This window comes from Melospiza melodia, chromosome 6, assembly GCF_035770615.1.
Source record: "Melospiza melodia melodia isolate bMelMel2 chromosome 6, bMelMel2.pri, whole genome shotgun sequence".
Lineage (NCBI taxonomy): Eukaryota > Metazoa > Chordata > Aves > Passeriformes > Passerellidae > Melospiza > Melospiza melodia.
In genome coordinates, this window is record NC_086199.1 from 49,366,213 (window position 1) to 49,380,370 (window position 14,158).

The 14,158-nt window shown below is 43.9% G+C and overlaps 1 protein-coding gene across 1 annotated transcript in view; it reads right to left on the minus strand.

Annotated features, from left to right (window-relative positions):
- The window catches only part of CSTF3 (cleavage stimulation factor subunit 3), a 46,715-nt gene that overhangs the window by 1,387 nt on the left and 31,170 nt on the right, over positions 1-14,158 (minus strand). The window contains exons 5-20 of the mRNA XM_063160562.1: positions 14,027-14,124; positions 12,598-12,664; positions 12,467-12,501; positions 12,232-12,358; positions 9,596-9,673; positions 9,240-9,402; positions 8,638-8,747; positions 8,128-8,244; positions 6,976-7,050; positions 5,497-5,640; positions 5,296-5,398; positions 3,826-3,895; positions 2,453-2,648; positions 890-1,043; positions 411-505; positions 220-280 (exon numbers count right to left, since the gene is read on the minus strand). Coding sequence (XP_063016632.1) covers positions 220-280; positions 411-505; positions 890-1,043; positions 2,453-2,648; positions 3,826-3,895; positions 5,296-5,398; positions 5,497-5,640; positions 6,976-7,050; positions 8,128-8,244; positions 8,638-8,747; positions 9,240-9,402; positions 9,596-9,673; positions 12,232-12,358; positions 12,467-12,501; positions 12,598-12,664; positions 14,027-14,124 — 1,693 coding nt within the window. The remainder of the gene's footprint in view (positions 1-219; positions 281-410; positions 506-889; positions 1,044-2,452; positions 2,649-3,825; positions 3,896-5,295; positions 5,399-5,496; positions 5,641-6,975; positions 7,051-8,127; positions 8,245-8,637; positions 8,748-9,239; positions 9,403-9,595; positions 9,674-12,231; positions 12,359-12,466; positions 12,502-12,597; positions 12,665-14,026; positions 14,125-14,158) is intronic.

Genomic DNA, 14,158 nt, shown 5'->3' on the forward strand with positions numbered 1-14,158 from the left:
TTAAAGAGCAGCTGGTGATGTGCAGATTTTTGACTTTTTGTTGCCTCCCTGCAGGTAAAAGTGCAAACACCTCTATGCAGATTCCAGTGCAATCTCCTCTGCTCTCAAACACTAATTACAATTCGTAAATGAGGTCTGGGTTTTAGACACAAATATCCATATGTAAAAGCAAGTCTCATGCAGCACTAGCACAGCCTCCAGAGAGGACAAGTAACTTACTGTCTGGCAGTTTGCATCTTCTGAATATCTCCATGAGCTCATCCACTTGAACAAAGGGACCCTGATTTGTTACCAAAGGGAAAAAAAGAGTTTAGAAGGTTATTTTCAATAGAGTGATACACACTGTGGTTCTGTCATGACAGAATGTCTTCCACAGCTTTCTGAAATGTTCAGAGCTCTTTAAAACAAACCTGAAAACAAATAGGAGGTGGCAGGAGCTTCATGAGAACTACAGCTGCTGGTGGAACAGGAAATACCCCGCCGGGGACAGGATGTAAACCTGGAGCTGTGGGGAGAAAAGCTGGGTGAAGCCAGTGCAGGACAGCTGGGCCAGAGCTGCTTTTGCACTGCATTGTTATTTGATACAAATAATTAGTACCTTGTCCCTTTTGCCTCTACTAATTCCACACTGTCCACTCAGCCATCTGCTCTGTGATGTGTGTAACAGCTTATTACCATTTACCAGACCCCAAACTCCTTGTACTTATTTCCATGTGACCTTGGCATTAATTAAAACACATGTGCCTTTAGCAAGCCAGTGAAATGACAGCCTGAGAGTTAAGTACAGGTTTAGATGGCTGAGGAGCAGGAAAGCCTCTGATGAGGCTGAACAGCCAGGTTCCCAACTCACCACAGGTGAAACACAACCACTCCCCAAAGCCTGACTTACGTGCTAAGTGTCTTGGCTGGAATGGAATCATCTGCTGGGTGTCTGGTTTGGGATATTCAGGTTTCCTGTCTACTTCATCCTTGAGAACAGGCACGATGGAAGGTGCAACCACAGGGTCTGGAATTATTGCTGCTAGCTTGGCACGGGAGACATCCTGTGAAAGCCAATTAGAGAGTGTGAACTTGGCAGGATCACACTGCTAGCTTCAATTACAGAACAAAACCTTGCTCTGCACCAGTTGCTTTTTCTCACTTTGTCTTCATTATCATTTCAGATGGCCTCTCACAAGGCCATCTGGGCAAAACTTGCATGGTTTCGTTAAAGATTTGAATCCTACAGCGACCCAATGGGATGGAATGGAAACACTTGTTTCTGTTCCTGAACGTGCGTTTGTCATTTTGGAGTGCCTCCTTTTTTAGGTTAACAGGATTTAGGTGAACAGGTGCAGACCACTAGGCCTTCACAACTATCATTTCTCCCTCATTTCATTCCTAGATTGCTTTAGCTGGAAAAGAAGTAGAGCATAAGGCAGTCAGCAGGCATGCAAAGCATCAGTTCAAACAGGATTATGTTTTGGCATGTTCCAAGCAGCAGGACTGCACCATCTTAGGTACACACTGCCCTGCATGCACTTAGCAAAATGTACTTGTTGGTAAGCTCACATCTAACCTCAAAATAACTTTGCCCCCACTGCATTCAAAGAAAAGTATTCAATGGCTCAATGTGACTCTGATTTCCACCTATCAGATTATTTTATGCAGCTGCTTTGTTAACTTTGATGGCATCTGTATTTTTCATACATTATTTTTCTGTGTAAGAAGTAAGTGGAAGCTGAGGCATTGCTTTAGAACCATGGATTGAGCGTTTCTTCCTGTCCATGCAAATGGCAATCAGCTGTTTCTGTTCTCTGGCAGCCTTTAAAAATTGTAAACCAACATCCTGTTCTGTTCTAATGATTCCCCAAAGTGTTAAATGACAGAAATAGTAAAAATGCATGTGGTTAGAAACCAAGGAGACCACCAGATACAGGGGTCTGGCCTAGACTTTGAACTCCACATGGCAGCAAAAACTGAAAAAAGAGGCACCAGTGCTCCCTGCCAAGAGCTTTCCTCAGCCATTCCCAACAAACATTGGCACTGTAGCATGTGGGCTTTGAGGCAGTTCCCACTGAAGTCAGGGGAGCTCTGCCACCCCAGAGCAGAACGACAGCCAGCCATATTTCATACAGGTGACCTGATCCTACAAATTTCCCACAGAACTCTGGTTTTTGAAGGAGCCCAGATGTGGAGTGGAGGCCTGTAGCTGCAAGGGGATGGCATTAACACACTGACCTCTCCATGGGAAGATGGGAGGTAACCAGGAACACCCAAAACTGCAGCTGGTACTGATGGTCCCAGCTCCTTTACTGCCCAAGGAGACCAGGAGGAGGAGGAGGAACAGGCCTATTTTACCTGCTTTTCTAGCAAGGGGAAGGACTACAAGGCTAGTCCTAAACAAGGAATTGCCCAAGATTGCTAGGATTGAGAAGAACACCAGAGAACTGAAGTGTTCTTAGCCACTCACCTTATAACCAAGGGCCTTCAGCTCGCTGGCAGAGCAAGGGTACAGATCCATGAACTTGTACCTGTCCACCAGCAGAGCTGTTTCTTTGCCCTCATACTCTTCCTTGAAGGCTGTAAACCTGCGTTTCTCCACCTTCAGGATGCTGGCCAGATCCCCAATGTTACTTTCAAAGGCTAAAAACCGAGCCCAGATCTCCCTGGAACAGAGCAGGACACTGAGAGTTACTGAAGGAGGAAGGAACACTGAGCACAACCCAGTTACAAACCCACAGGAGGACAGAGCCAGAGGAGCCCATCTAGGAGGGCATGGCCATTTCTGTTTTTTGCTTTAGGTGCATCTAAAACAGGCACTGCCCTCCCAGTGCCTGCTGTATTTCTGTAAGAGCCCTCAGCCTGGTGGACTGCAAAGGAATTTGTTACAGAAGGGAAAGGAATTCTGGTGTCAAGGACTGCAGCATTTGAGGTGAGCTTTCATCAAACACTCTGCTCATCCTGTACACACAGCTTCACTCTGATGCTGACATGGGAAGGTATTTTTACCATGCATTGTGATCACAGAGCAGCACATTCTAACTGGCAAGACCACAACAGGCAGCACTTCAGAATTGTATACAGTCCAAAATATATAGAGTTACTGCTGATTTCTCCATGGAAAATCTCATATATAACTTAAGCAACATCTGACCATATTTCTGGACTTGATTCAACTTATATTTTAGCTTTGGAGTTCACCTTTGAAGAAGGTTCAGCTTTTAAGCTCTTGTGTTTTGTCACTTTTAAATTGGGTATAAAAATATTTCTCACGAAAGATCAGAACTGAAGTACAGAACAAATATGCACAGCAGTGCCATATTTGATTCCTTACTTTTGATGCTTTTGTAATAATGGTGAAGTGAACCCTCAGACTGCAAGGCTTTGGTGAGCATTTTTTTTGAGAAGGAAACTTAAAAAGCAGTAATGCAAATATGGCAGTGAGTGGTTAATCCAAGTCCTTTCTGGTTCTTTTCCTATTTTATTTTCATGGCTGGGAGATGCTCAGCACCCTCCTCAACAAATTCCTGACTCACCTTCTCAGCTCAGACCACTGAATCCTTACTGTACAGGAGGATTTTGCACTCTATCCTCAACAATCCTGCATCAGTGAGACTTTAATTTATTATTAAAGTCAATAAATTAATGAATTTCACTAGAGGTGGGATAGGGACTTTCCCAGATCTGTCATAGCTGTTGCTATTTTGGACAGCATGAAGAGGGGAAGGAACATCTGTACCTACTTTTGTCCTGCTGTTCATGTTTCTAATTTCTTTGGGATATTTACGGTTGAAAGGGGTTATGTGTCTTTTCCAGAGCAGTGAAACTGCTTTTGCAACATACCCAGATTTCTCAGGTGGAAGGCTCCCTGAAGTTAAAACACGTTCAAACAAAACTCTTGTATTGTTGTCCTCTTTAAAAATAGAAAGAAAAAAAATCACACTGAGTATAACATATTAAAGACAAGTTAAAATATGTCCATTCAAAGAGATGTGTACATTGAATTAAGCATAAGGCTGACTTTCATGGATTTGAATTTCAGTAAGTATAAAGAGATCTGAGTGCCCACATAAAACTTCCCTGATGTTAAATTCTCATGTGAATTTGTTCTTTGGGAGTCTGTTTTATTGATAGTGACAAACTTATCCTACTACAGGTTCTTTTACAAGACCACAGCTATTACTTAGCATCTCTTCAGGATTTCTGGGGGTTTTATCAATTTTCTTGAATTATCTCACTAGCATATGTTGGCAAATGTAAATTTGGCCTTTCGATTCATTATTTCCCTTTTAAATCAGGGCAATATTAATATGCTTGTATTATCAGAATCCTCCCAAAATTATTAGAGCTGGCTCCCAGCAAGCAGTCAGTCTTTGCACATTGCCAGCTGGGGGGATGGAGAGGTTGGTGGGTTTGTTCCTAAAGCTGCCAACTCCTGCCCTGTGCACTGCACCACCTCCTGCACTTACAGCTCAGAGATCAGTTCTCCTGGCTTTCAGGAGTTCTGCTGGGTTATTAAAATAGACCAATAAACTAGGGAGTTCCAGGAGAATTTTTTCTCATGGCATCTTACAGAAAAGTATTGTCAGTATTTATGTAGACTCTCAATAACTTAGAGCAAAATTAAATATACTTTATCTTAGATAAAATCTCTCATTTTACAGCTCACAGGAGAAAAAAACCCTCAAAAATCTTTAAACTCCCAGTGCCTGAAAACCCCAGGAACTGCAGCCTGACAGATGAACGAATGGTGCCTGGTGCTGCAGAACCCACACATCAGCTTGGGTTTCCTTTTTAAGGAGGCCATTCAGCCCCAGGAAATCCCACCCAGAGCCCTTCCACCACCACCTCTACCTCCAGCCCCTGTCCCTGCTCTTTCCATTGCAGCTCCCCAGCACCTTCCAAGCATGACTGACATGCTCAGTATTGATTTTACATCTTGCTCATCTCATCTGCTTGGGGAGAATGAGTTTAAATTCATCCTGATCAGGACCAGCTAATCCCTCACTCCTCTCATGCTGACTGTAAACTCCTTTAAATCTTTTTCTTCAGGATTTAAATTCCTCAGTGCACTTCCCACTGTTCACAGCAGATGCTGTAAAACTCCTGCACTGCCAGTGAGTTACAATTTGGAAAGTTCACTCTCTTCAGCAGAATCCAGATTTAATGTCACCAGACTTCTGGAGCTTCGGTTCAGACAAACCAGCAGCAGGTTTTGTGTTCAGATTAACTGCTGAGCTTCATGAAGAATTTAAACACCAAGAACCTGGTCTGAGTAATGCTTCATTAGACCTCTCAAAGCTCAAAGCTTACCATTAAGGTGGGAAAGGTAGTCGATATATGCCAGTACATATTCTGGAATGTCCCCATATTTTTTCAGCCCTAGCTCAAAAATCTTAAAGGCCACAGACTTATCCTGCAAACATTAGGGGGGAAAAAAAAAAGTTATTAGCTTCAGTGAGCTGTGCAGGCTCCTGGCACTTGTTTAGGTTCAGGGTGAGCACCTGTGGTTACCTTACTACAATAATACTCCATTAAAGCTGCAGTAACATAGACATGGTGGCGGGTCCGGGCATCCTCTCTCGCTTTCTTAAATATCGTCCTTCCGGATTTAATGCCTTCTGCTCGCCTTGCAAATTTCATGTACTGGATATAAACCTAAGGTGCACATTAATATTTAAATAGCATCAGTGCTAACAAAGAACACCAGGCTATCATTAAGGTTTTTACTCTCTCTAAAGTAATCATGACTCACAATATACAGCAGATGAATCCTAATAGAAACAAGGCTGTCTTGTGCCTCTGTGTTGTTTTGCTTTATAATACTGAGGAAAACCTTTTTATAGATTTTTTTAAAAATAAAAAATGGGATACACCTAAGACTGATCTCATGAAAAGACAGTAGTGAATACAGAGATTTTTCAAGGAAGGGGAGGTAAGGAGATGAATGTCATTGACATTAGCCGGTGCCTTCAGAGAACTCAAGGCTTGTTGTAAAAATGATAACTTTCCAGTAAAGTTAAAATATCCATAAAGCCAAGGAACAGCCAAAAGGCCTGATGAAGCATTTTACTGTACATGATACAATCCAAGATACAAATCCTCCTGCCTGCAAGTATTTATACCTGATCAAGGAAATAATGAATGTGCTACTTAATTCAGCAGCCAATTTGTGATTTGCATTTCTTTGGGGTTCAACTCTCCTTCACTCTGAATTAGATCATGAATAGCAGCATTCCTTAGCAGGAGGAACTGGCACATGGTTTCCCATACAATGTGCCTTTGGGAAGCATTAGGATGTGTCTCAAAAGGATGGCAAGTGTCAGTGAATGGATACCTCTCCTCTGACACTGACGTGATGTTTAGTGTTAGGCTTCACACCTTCTTTTGCCCCCTCATGCTTTGTTGTGTCTGTTTATAATAAACTAAACAACTTTTTGAGGTTGTTGTGTTATAATAAACTAAACAACCTTTTGAGGTTGTTGTGTTATAATAAACTGAACAACCATTTCAGGTTGTTGTGTTATAATAAACTAAACAACCTTTTGAGGTTGTTGTGTTATAATAAACTGAACAACCATTTCAGGTTGTTGTGTTATAATAAGGGCAGGTTATAATGAGGGCAGGTTCCTGCTGACACCACTTGTTCAGCACCACCACAGCTGGCACACGGACAGTGTTCACTGTGTCACTGCAGCACAGGTACAACAACACTCTGCTACCTACATGATGCATTGCAGATTTATTTGCAAACTACACGGCCACAGGATGCTTGTGAAATATTTTACATCTTTTATCTTCATTACTCGTTGTAAAAGAGACACAGGAGGAAAGTGCACACGTCTTAGGGTATTTCAATGGATTAAAGATTGTAATTCTGCCACCTCAGTACTCCATGCCTGTGACCCAAGGAGTCCTGGAAGAGCTTCCCCACTCTGTGCATGCACTGGGTGCCAATCCATGGGGATGTGGAGGCACTGAGGATGATCTTACCAGCGTGGGGTCGATGTCCTCGATGGCCAGGAGCCGGTTGTAGATGCTGTGCACCTTCTCGTACTTCATCCGGCTCTGGGGGAAGGCAAGCACACACTGCTCATTCACCCCCTTCAGATCACCTCCCAGAAGGCAAAACTCAAGCTGAAGACAAAACTAGAATTCTCCTGGTCCCGTTTTTCCCTGGCTGAACACTGTATATGTCAGCCCCTTTACCCAGATGCATATTCTGTCTTGTGCAGACATTTTTTACTTCCCACACTCATTTCCCACTACATGCTTTTCAGGAGCCCTTGAAGTCTTTTTCTAATGCAGTAATGCTGCAGCAGAACTGCCATTGGAGGTGTTTGGCACACAAAGACTATCCTTTACCTCTGTCTAAAAGCAATGTGCAGATAGGTGGGAACACCATCTCTTTAACTTTCCAACCTACACATTTCCAATAGCCCATTCTGTTCCCTGCCAGCTGCAGCCCTCCAGGCTGTATTGTGCAGCCTTGAAAAACCAGGACACAGCACTGAAAACCAAGGAAGGATTTTTCTTTTAAAGGCAAAGGCTTTTTTTCCCCGCTCTGTTGTCCTGAAGTTCTCCCTGGAAAGATTCTTTCACAATAAAATAAGTGGGCAAATTATGCCCCACAGAAGACTCCACAGTCCTCATGTGCCCAGTGGGAAACAGCATTTATTCCTGGTGGAATAAACACCACTGGGGCACTGCTCCTTGTGGAGGCTCGCTGTGGTCTGGGGAAAGAGATTTCTCCAGAGAGCTGCAGCAAAGGTGGCTCCATCTTCTGTCACAGCTGTGCCAACAAAAACATCACTTTCCCAAGAATCAGACAGGAAAGCTGCCCTTGATGCCCACTTTAAAAGTGAAGAAGCTGATGCTCTGGGAAATGGAAATTTTTAAGCATTTCACCCTTATGATAATTTCAGAAATATAGTCAATATTGGAATGGAAAGAGAGTGGATTTTCATAGATTTTCCTCTCCATTTTGTCAGCTTCCTCTCAGAAACACTGAACGAGAATAAGGCTAGAAGAATCAGTAAATTAATTCTACAGAATTTTGTGCACTCAGGATGTTTCAAATAAATTACAGAATTAATGGGAGATGTTATTTGGATTTTACATCAGTACATCACTATTTTTGCTCACCTCTTCATAATCTGCATATGCAAAATAAAGAAGCATATTCTTCTTTAATAAAGTGCTGATCGCTCTTTCATAAATATTAGCAGCCTCATCACTGAAAAGTTTAGCATTGTTCATGTCCTGTTATAAAATAAGTATAATAATACAATTGTTCAGCATCTGTGACAATGAAGGCCAATTTATGGAATATCTTCTGCGTGTGACAAGCCCCAGTGAATTTCCATTCAGTGCTCCAACAAAGAGAAAATCATCTCCCCAGTACTTAAGGAATCACAGAATCAGGCACAAAAAATCCCCCAAGCCTAAAGCTGGCCAAGATTGAAACAATTTTTCACAATTCTTGTCTAAAATGCAGACATTTTTATTTCTTAAAATTCTTAGTTTCCCCATTTGAAAATTCTGAACATGTCGCAACTGTGTTTTCACACCCCCCCTCCCTGATTCTGAGGAAAAAGTGAGAGTACAGCATGTCAGAGCAAGGAAATAGGAGAAAGCCAGTGGCAAGCTGCTTACCCCTTTCTCAGCCAGCAGCTTGCTGGACTGCTCAAGGTACTGAGCTGCTTCATACCAGATGTCTGGGTGATGGCCCAGCACCAGGAGACACTGCTCATAAGCAAACATCACTGTGGGCAAAACATGAGAGGAACACTCCTTGGAAATGGTGCCACCATGGTACAACCCAAGTGTGGAATGCAAAATTCATCAAATAAATCAGACAACATCAACACTAATTGGCTTTGAATACAATGGTCACTGCTGCAGTTCTTTTATACTGCCAGGAACGTCACAAACCACAACCAGCAGCTAAAACCTGCCTTGTCCACAGAGGAACAAGCACAGATCACTCAAAATCAGCCATAAAATCAGGCTGCAATCTACTGTTCCCTGACCTGCACCAGAGGTTCAGTGGCACAAAACTGTCTGCCAAAATGCATTTCTTACTTCCAGCTTGCCTTTAGCAAAATCTAGATTGTTTTTTATAAAAAAACCACCCACACAATTCAAGAAACTCCACCAACACCTACTCCAGCACGATCCCTGAACACCGAATCACATCGTGGCTTCTGCTGGAGCTGAGAAAAACAATTCTCCATGCCCTAGAGACATCTCATTACCTCTTTTTGTTATCAGAGTTTGATCTTCTGTTCGTAGAGGGTTGCTCTTTTCCCACTGGATGTACTTCTTCCACATGTCCACCTGCTGAGCCTCCTGGGGGGTGTTTTGTGGGGGCACGGAGGGAGCGTTGCGGTCCAGGCCCTTCATCACCGTCTCATATTCCTGAAACACAAGCAAGGCTTTGAATTTAAACACATTGAACACTTCCTTCAGGTTATGCTTCCTAAAAGAAATGGAAATATTTTAGCATGCCAGCCTTACTAGTCTGTGCACACTTCTATTTGGTGTAAGAACCAAGCTTAATGCTGGCTTGTGGTGTTAAATAGGACAAAGAAAATTCAACAGAAGGTTGTACCTTTGCCACACGTCGTGCATTCATGTAATCTCTACTCCTGTCCTCGATCATCTTCTTGGCTAAGTGAATATTGATGCCCTGGAGAAGGGTGAAAAAAGGCACTGGCAATGTACAATTTCCCTTCGGACATACTGAATCCTAATTTATGCAGGAAAGAGCTTGAAAGGGGATGCAAAAGTGACCAAAGACAAAGTTATTTAAAGATACCAATCTCAAAATATTTATTTCGCCTAATAAATATATGGGCAAGAACTTATACCGGAGGATGAACTCAGTACTAAAATTCAAGTGCCCTGAAGCACCTCAGCTTATGTTTAATCCCTTTCAAACATAAAATGAGCTCCACATAAACTGTTGTGGGTGAAAGGGGGAAAATTTGTGATTTACAATTTTGCTCTAAAATGATGGTCAGTGACTGAGAGCACATGAGCAATTTGATTTTCTGGTACAAGGAGTAGGGATTGACCTCCAGGCTCAGAGCTCTGCCTTCTCCTCTGTTCCTGAAGGAACTGACAGCTCTTAGAAGAGGTTCCATGCAGCACATGGAACGTGGCTCCCTGCAGAGCACCTGCCTTTGTCAGCTGGAGCTGAGATGTGTCAGCACTGCCTGACACCCTCCAGGCCTGCTCACATGTCACACTCGTGCAGAGGGCTCTGCTGTGCTGCTCTGCAAGAGCAGCAGGGGCTGGGGGCAGCCAGGCCCTGGGCACAGGGTCCTGGCAAGAACAAAACCTTGGGCAGGAAAAGCAGCCCCCCCTTGGCTATGCCTGTGTCTGGGTGGATTTTGCTGCTGTGTTTGCCAAGACTCTGCAGAAGATGTGCACAGCTTTCAGCCCAAGTGCAAAGAGGCCCCTGAGCTGGGAAGCAAAGGGAGCTTTGCCCTCACTGCAGAAGCCAAGGCACTGTCTGGGATGGCAAACTGGGCCATGTGGCACACAAACCCACAGGACCAGGCTGAGGGTACAGCAGCACTCTCCCAGGATGCACCCCCAGCTCAGCAGCCATGCAGGTTTGTGAGCCAGATTGTCACTTTGTCGCTGAGCCACGTCTCCCTAAAAGTTTTACCATTTAGTTAATTAAAGACTGGTGACTGACAGGCTGGTATTGTTACCTGGTGGCTACAGCTGAGCTGAAGGAAAGCTCAGATTACAGCAAATGGCCATCACCTTTCCATGCTGAGACCTGCATGAAGTCTCTGTGCTGTTGGGTAGCTGGGCAATCACCTCCCCCTCAAAGAGCCCTTCTGGTGAGGAGCATTGCTTTCCCTGTGCCAGGACACCGGTGAGCAGCAGCCCTGCCCCTGAGGTCAGAGTAGCCACAACAGGACAGACAGATCCCTGTGGCCCAGCAGAGCTCTGGCCCTCAGCTCCCAGCTGCTCAAACAGTCTGAGGGGCTGCTGGAGCTGCCTCAGGTGGGACAGCTCTGAGCCATGGCTCTGCAGCCTCCCCATGTACAATGAGAGCAGGAGCAACCAGCAGCGAGAGCCTTTGCTGGCTGTGTGGGAGGGGAAGGGGTGCTTTGTGGGGAAGTTGTGGTGGGGATTTTCCTACACTGGAGAAGGTGTGTCCTGGGCATCCTCTCTGGGGACAGCAGTGGTGTCCCCAAACACCTGTGGGGCAATGAGCTGTCATGGTACACACTCGTGGCTGGGGATGCCTGGAGCTCTCCCACCCAGAGGGGTTCTCCCACCCAGAGGCTCTCCCAGCAGCTAAGCACCACGGCCTTATTAACACGAGAGGGCACCAAGCTCACAACTGGCCTAATTAGCAACAAATTGGCTAAAGGAAAGAGGAACTGGCCCTTCTCTGCTGCTCAGGGCACAGGGAGCCACAGCAAGCATGCCTGTGCACAGCCAGCAGGAGCTGTATGAGCATCCCTGCAGGGCAGGGCTGAGCACCAGGGCACCCACATCAGCTCTGCACTCACGCTGCTGCTGGCTGGGGCTGCTTGGCCAGCAGGTGTGTTTAAAAACACACTCTGAGGGTGCAGCTCCAAACTGGCCTGAAAGGGCAGAGAGCTGAGCTGGAGGCAGTGTGGGAGCAGACTCACCTGAAGGGGTGCTGGGACGGCTTCAGGTGGAGGATGGTGAGGAGCATTTTTAAGCGCTGAGAGCATGTAACTTGATGCTGTGCAGGAAGCCCAAACCATCCCAGCTGAATGCCATTTGAGTCTGAGTGGAAGGAGGGGAGTGCCTCCTTGGGGACACAAGTCCTCACTGCCAGCTCAGCTGCTCCACTGATGCCTCACTCACTCACTCACTCACTCACTCACTCACTCACTCACTCACTCACTCACTCACTCACTCACTCACTCACTCACTCACTCACTCACTCACTCACTCACTCACTCACTCACTCACTCACTCACTCACTCACTCACTCACTCACTAGCATTTACCAGCTGAGAAATGGGACAGTCAAATGAATCTCATGGAGGGTCTTTGAAAGAAATTTTAAAATCACTCAGGAGTGATTTTTTGCCACAGGAGTTGGTACATACTGCACACAAAAATGTGTTTATACTGCTGGTCATCTTTTTTATACATATGTGTTTAGAGGATATGGCTTGGGCACCATGTTTGATTACAGGATAATTACTTCTTTCTGAATGTCACAAAGAATCAGTTATTGGTTACCTCTTCATATTTGTTATAATCTCTCCAGAGCTGCTCTATGTTTATCATGGGGTTGACACAACCACGCTGGTAAACCCTACGGACAGCTGTGATCCTCTGGTTTTCTGCATAAGATCCTACTGCTTCTCTAAACAGTGGGGAGAGAGAGCAAGGTCAGCTATGACAGGTCACAACTGGCAGCAACATCAGCATTGCATCAACTGAGCTTAAAAAAAGTGAATTTTCAGGTACTTACACGCCTTTCAAAAAATTGATGTAATCCACCCAGATCTAGGTGAGAAAAAATATTACATATGGTGAAACCAATGGTTAGCTGTAGTTGTCACAAAGTTAGAAATAAAATGGGTTTTGATTAAGAAAACATACCTGGTATGACATGATTTCCATGCCAATCTTATCCAGAGCAAAATCATATGCCTGAGCCATTTTTTCTCTGAGGGAAAGAACCACAAAGACCATAAAGCAAGTGTTTAGTATTTAAAAAATTCTTTATTTTTTAGTGTATTCTTTTGTGCAGCAAGTTCTAACCAAACATCAAGGAATCAGAAATATTCAACAGGTGAGAGAAAAAATTGGTATTGAGATAGCTTTAAATTCCTTATTCAGATTCTGTCGGGGTTTTGGTTGTTTGTTTTATTCAAGAATTATAAATTCATTGGTGGCAATCCAGCATTTTAATAGTTCCTGGCCCACCCCAAGTCAGTGGAAATCCACAAATATGCCATGAAGCTGAGAAGAAACCAACTGCTCTCCACATCTTCTCAGCTGACAGAAGCACCCATGGTTTCTTATTTTTTCCCCCTCAGAGCTCCCCAAACCTTTTTGTAATTCTCCAGGAGCCCCAAAAGGCTGGGACAATTAGGAGTAGCTCCCTTGTGTGGAAACTGCCCAGAATACTTCACACTATTTATTTCCCCCAAATTCCAAGTATTTTTCCTCAAATTTAAAATGTTTACAGAATTTCCTTGGTTAAGTTTCAGTGAAAGCTCTTTTTTTTTCTCTCCCTAACTTTTGTCCTAGCTTCCTTTACTCAAACATACTTCAGTACCTGATTGTCTCCTTGATCACATTTACAGGAGAAACAGAGGAAAGGCAAACTGAATCTCCTAAAACTGTTTCAAAACAGTCATGTAAAAATAAATTAAAACCCCTTGCTTACTTTCTTTGTTAATGCATTACTCATTTTGCTAATTATAGAGCAAAGAAATCATGGTGGGCTGGGGAAGAAACAGTTTATAGATGCTGGAAGTCACTGGTAATTTTTGAAACTCAACCCACAGGAATATAAACAAGCAAAATGTAATAACTGAAAAGGGATGAAGATTAGCATACCCCAAAATTCTGAATTTTATGACTTTTTTTATGCAAAACTTCCTCCAATTCCTGAACTCTTTACTACAACTGGTCTCAGCTGGAACCAGTGCTAACTTTTGTGGAGACTAAACAGGACATGGAGGGCAAGGACAAAGAAGAAGAAATGTGTTTCAGGAGTTTCAGGCTTTTGGCTTAAGCACCAATCCCATCTGCAGGGAACTGGCATTGATACACCAGCCCCTGCTAAGGATTCCTCTTACCCCATCCTGTTAGAGGAATCCAGACTCAGGAACCAGTTTTACCCAGCAAGCCCAACTAGAGAGACTTGAATGTTTTCTAAATGCAGATTATATATTAACCCCCCCACCAGAAAATCCCCAGACAGATTTGTCACCCAGGTTCTTCCCCATCCCCTGGTCAAAAAATCAAGAAGAGATCCACCATAAAACTAGAATAATTCAGAGCAACTCTGGGAACTTACTTGTAACTAGGTAGCTTCCCCTTGGTTTCTCGTACATAGGAAAGGTAACATTTCCATAAATCAATGTGTAAAACCTTCATAAGGCAGCGCTGAAATAACTGTGCAATACAGCAAGAAGATTGATCAGGATTC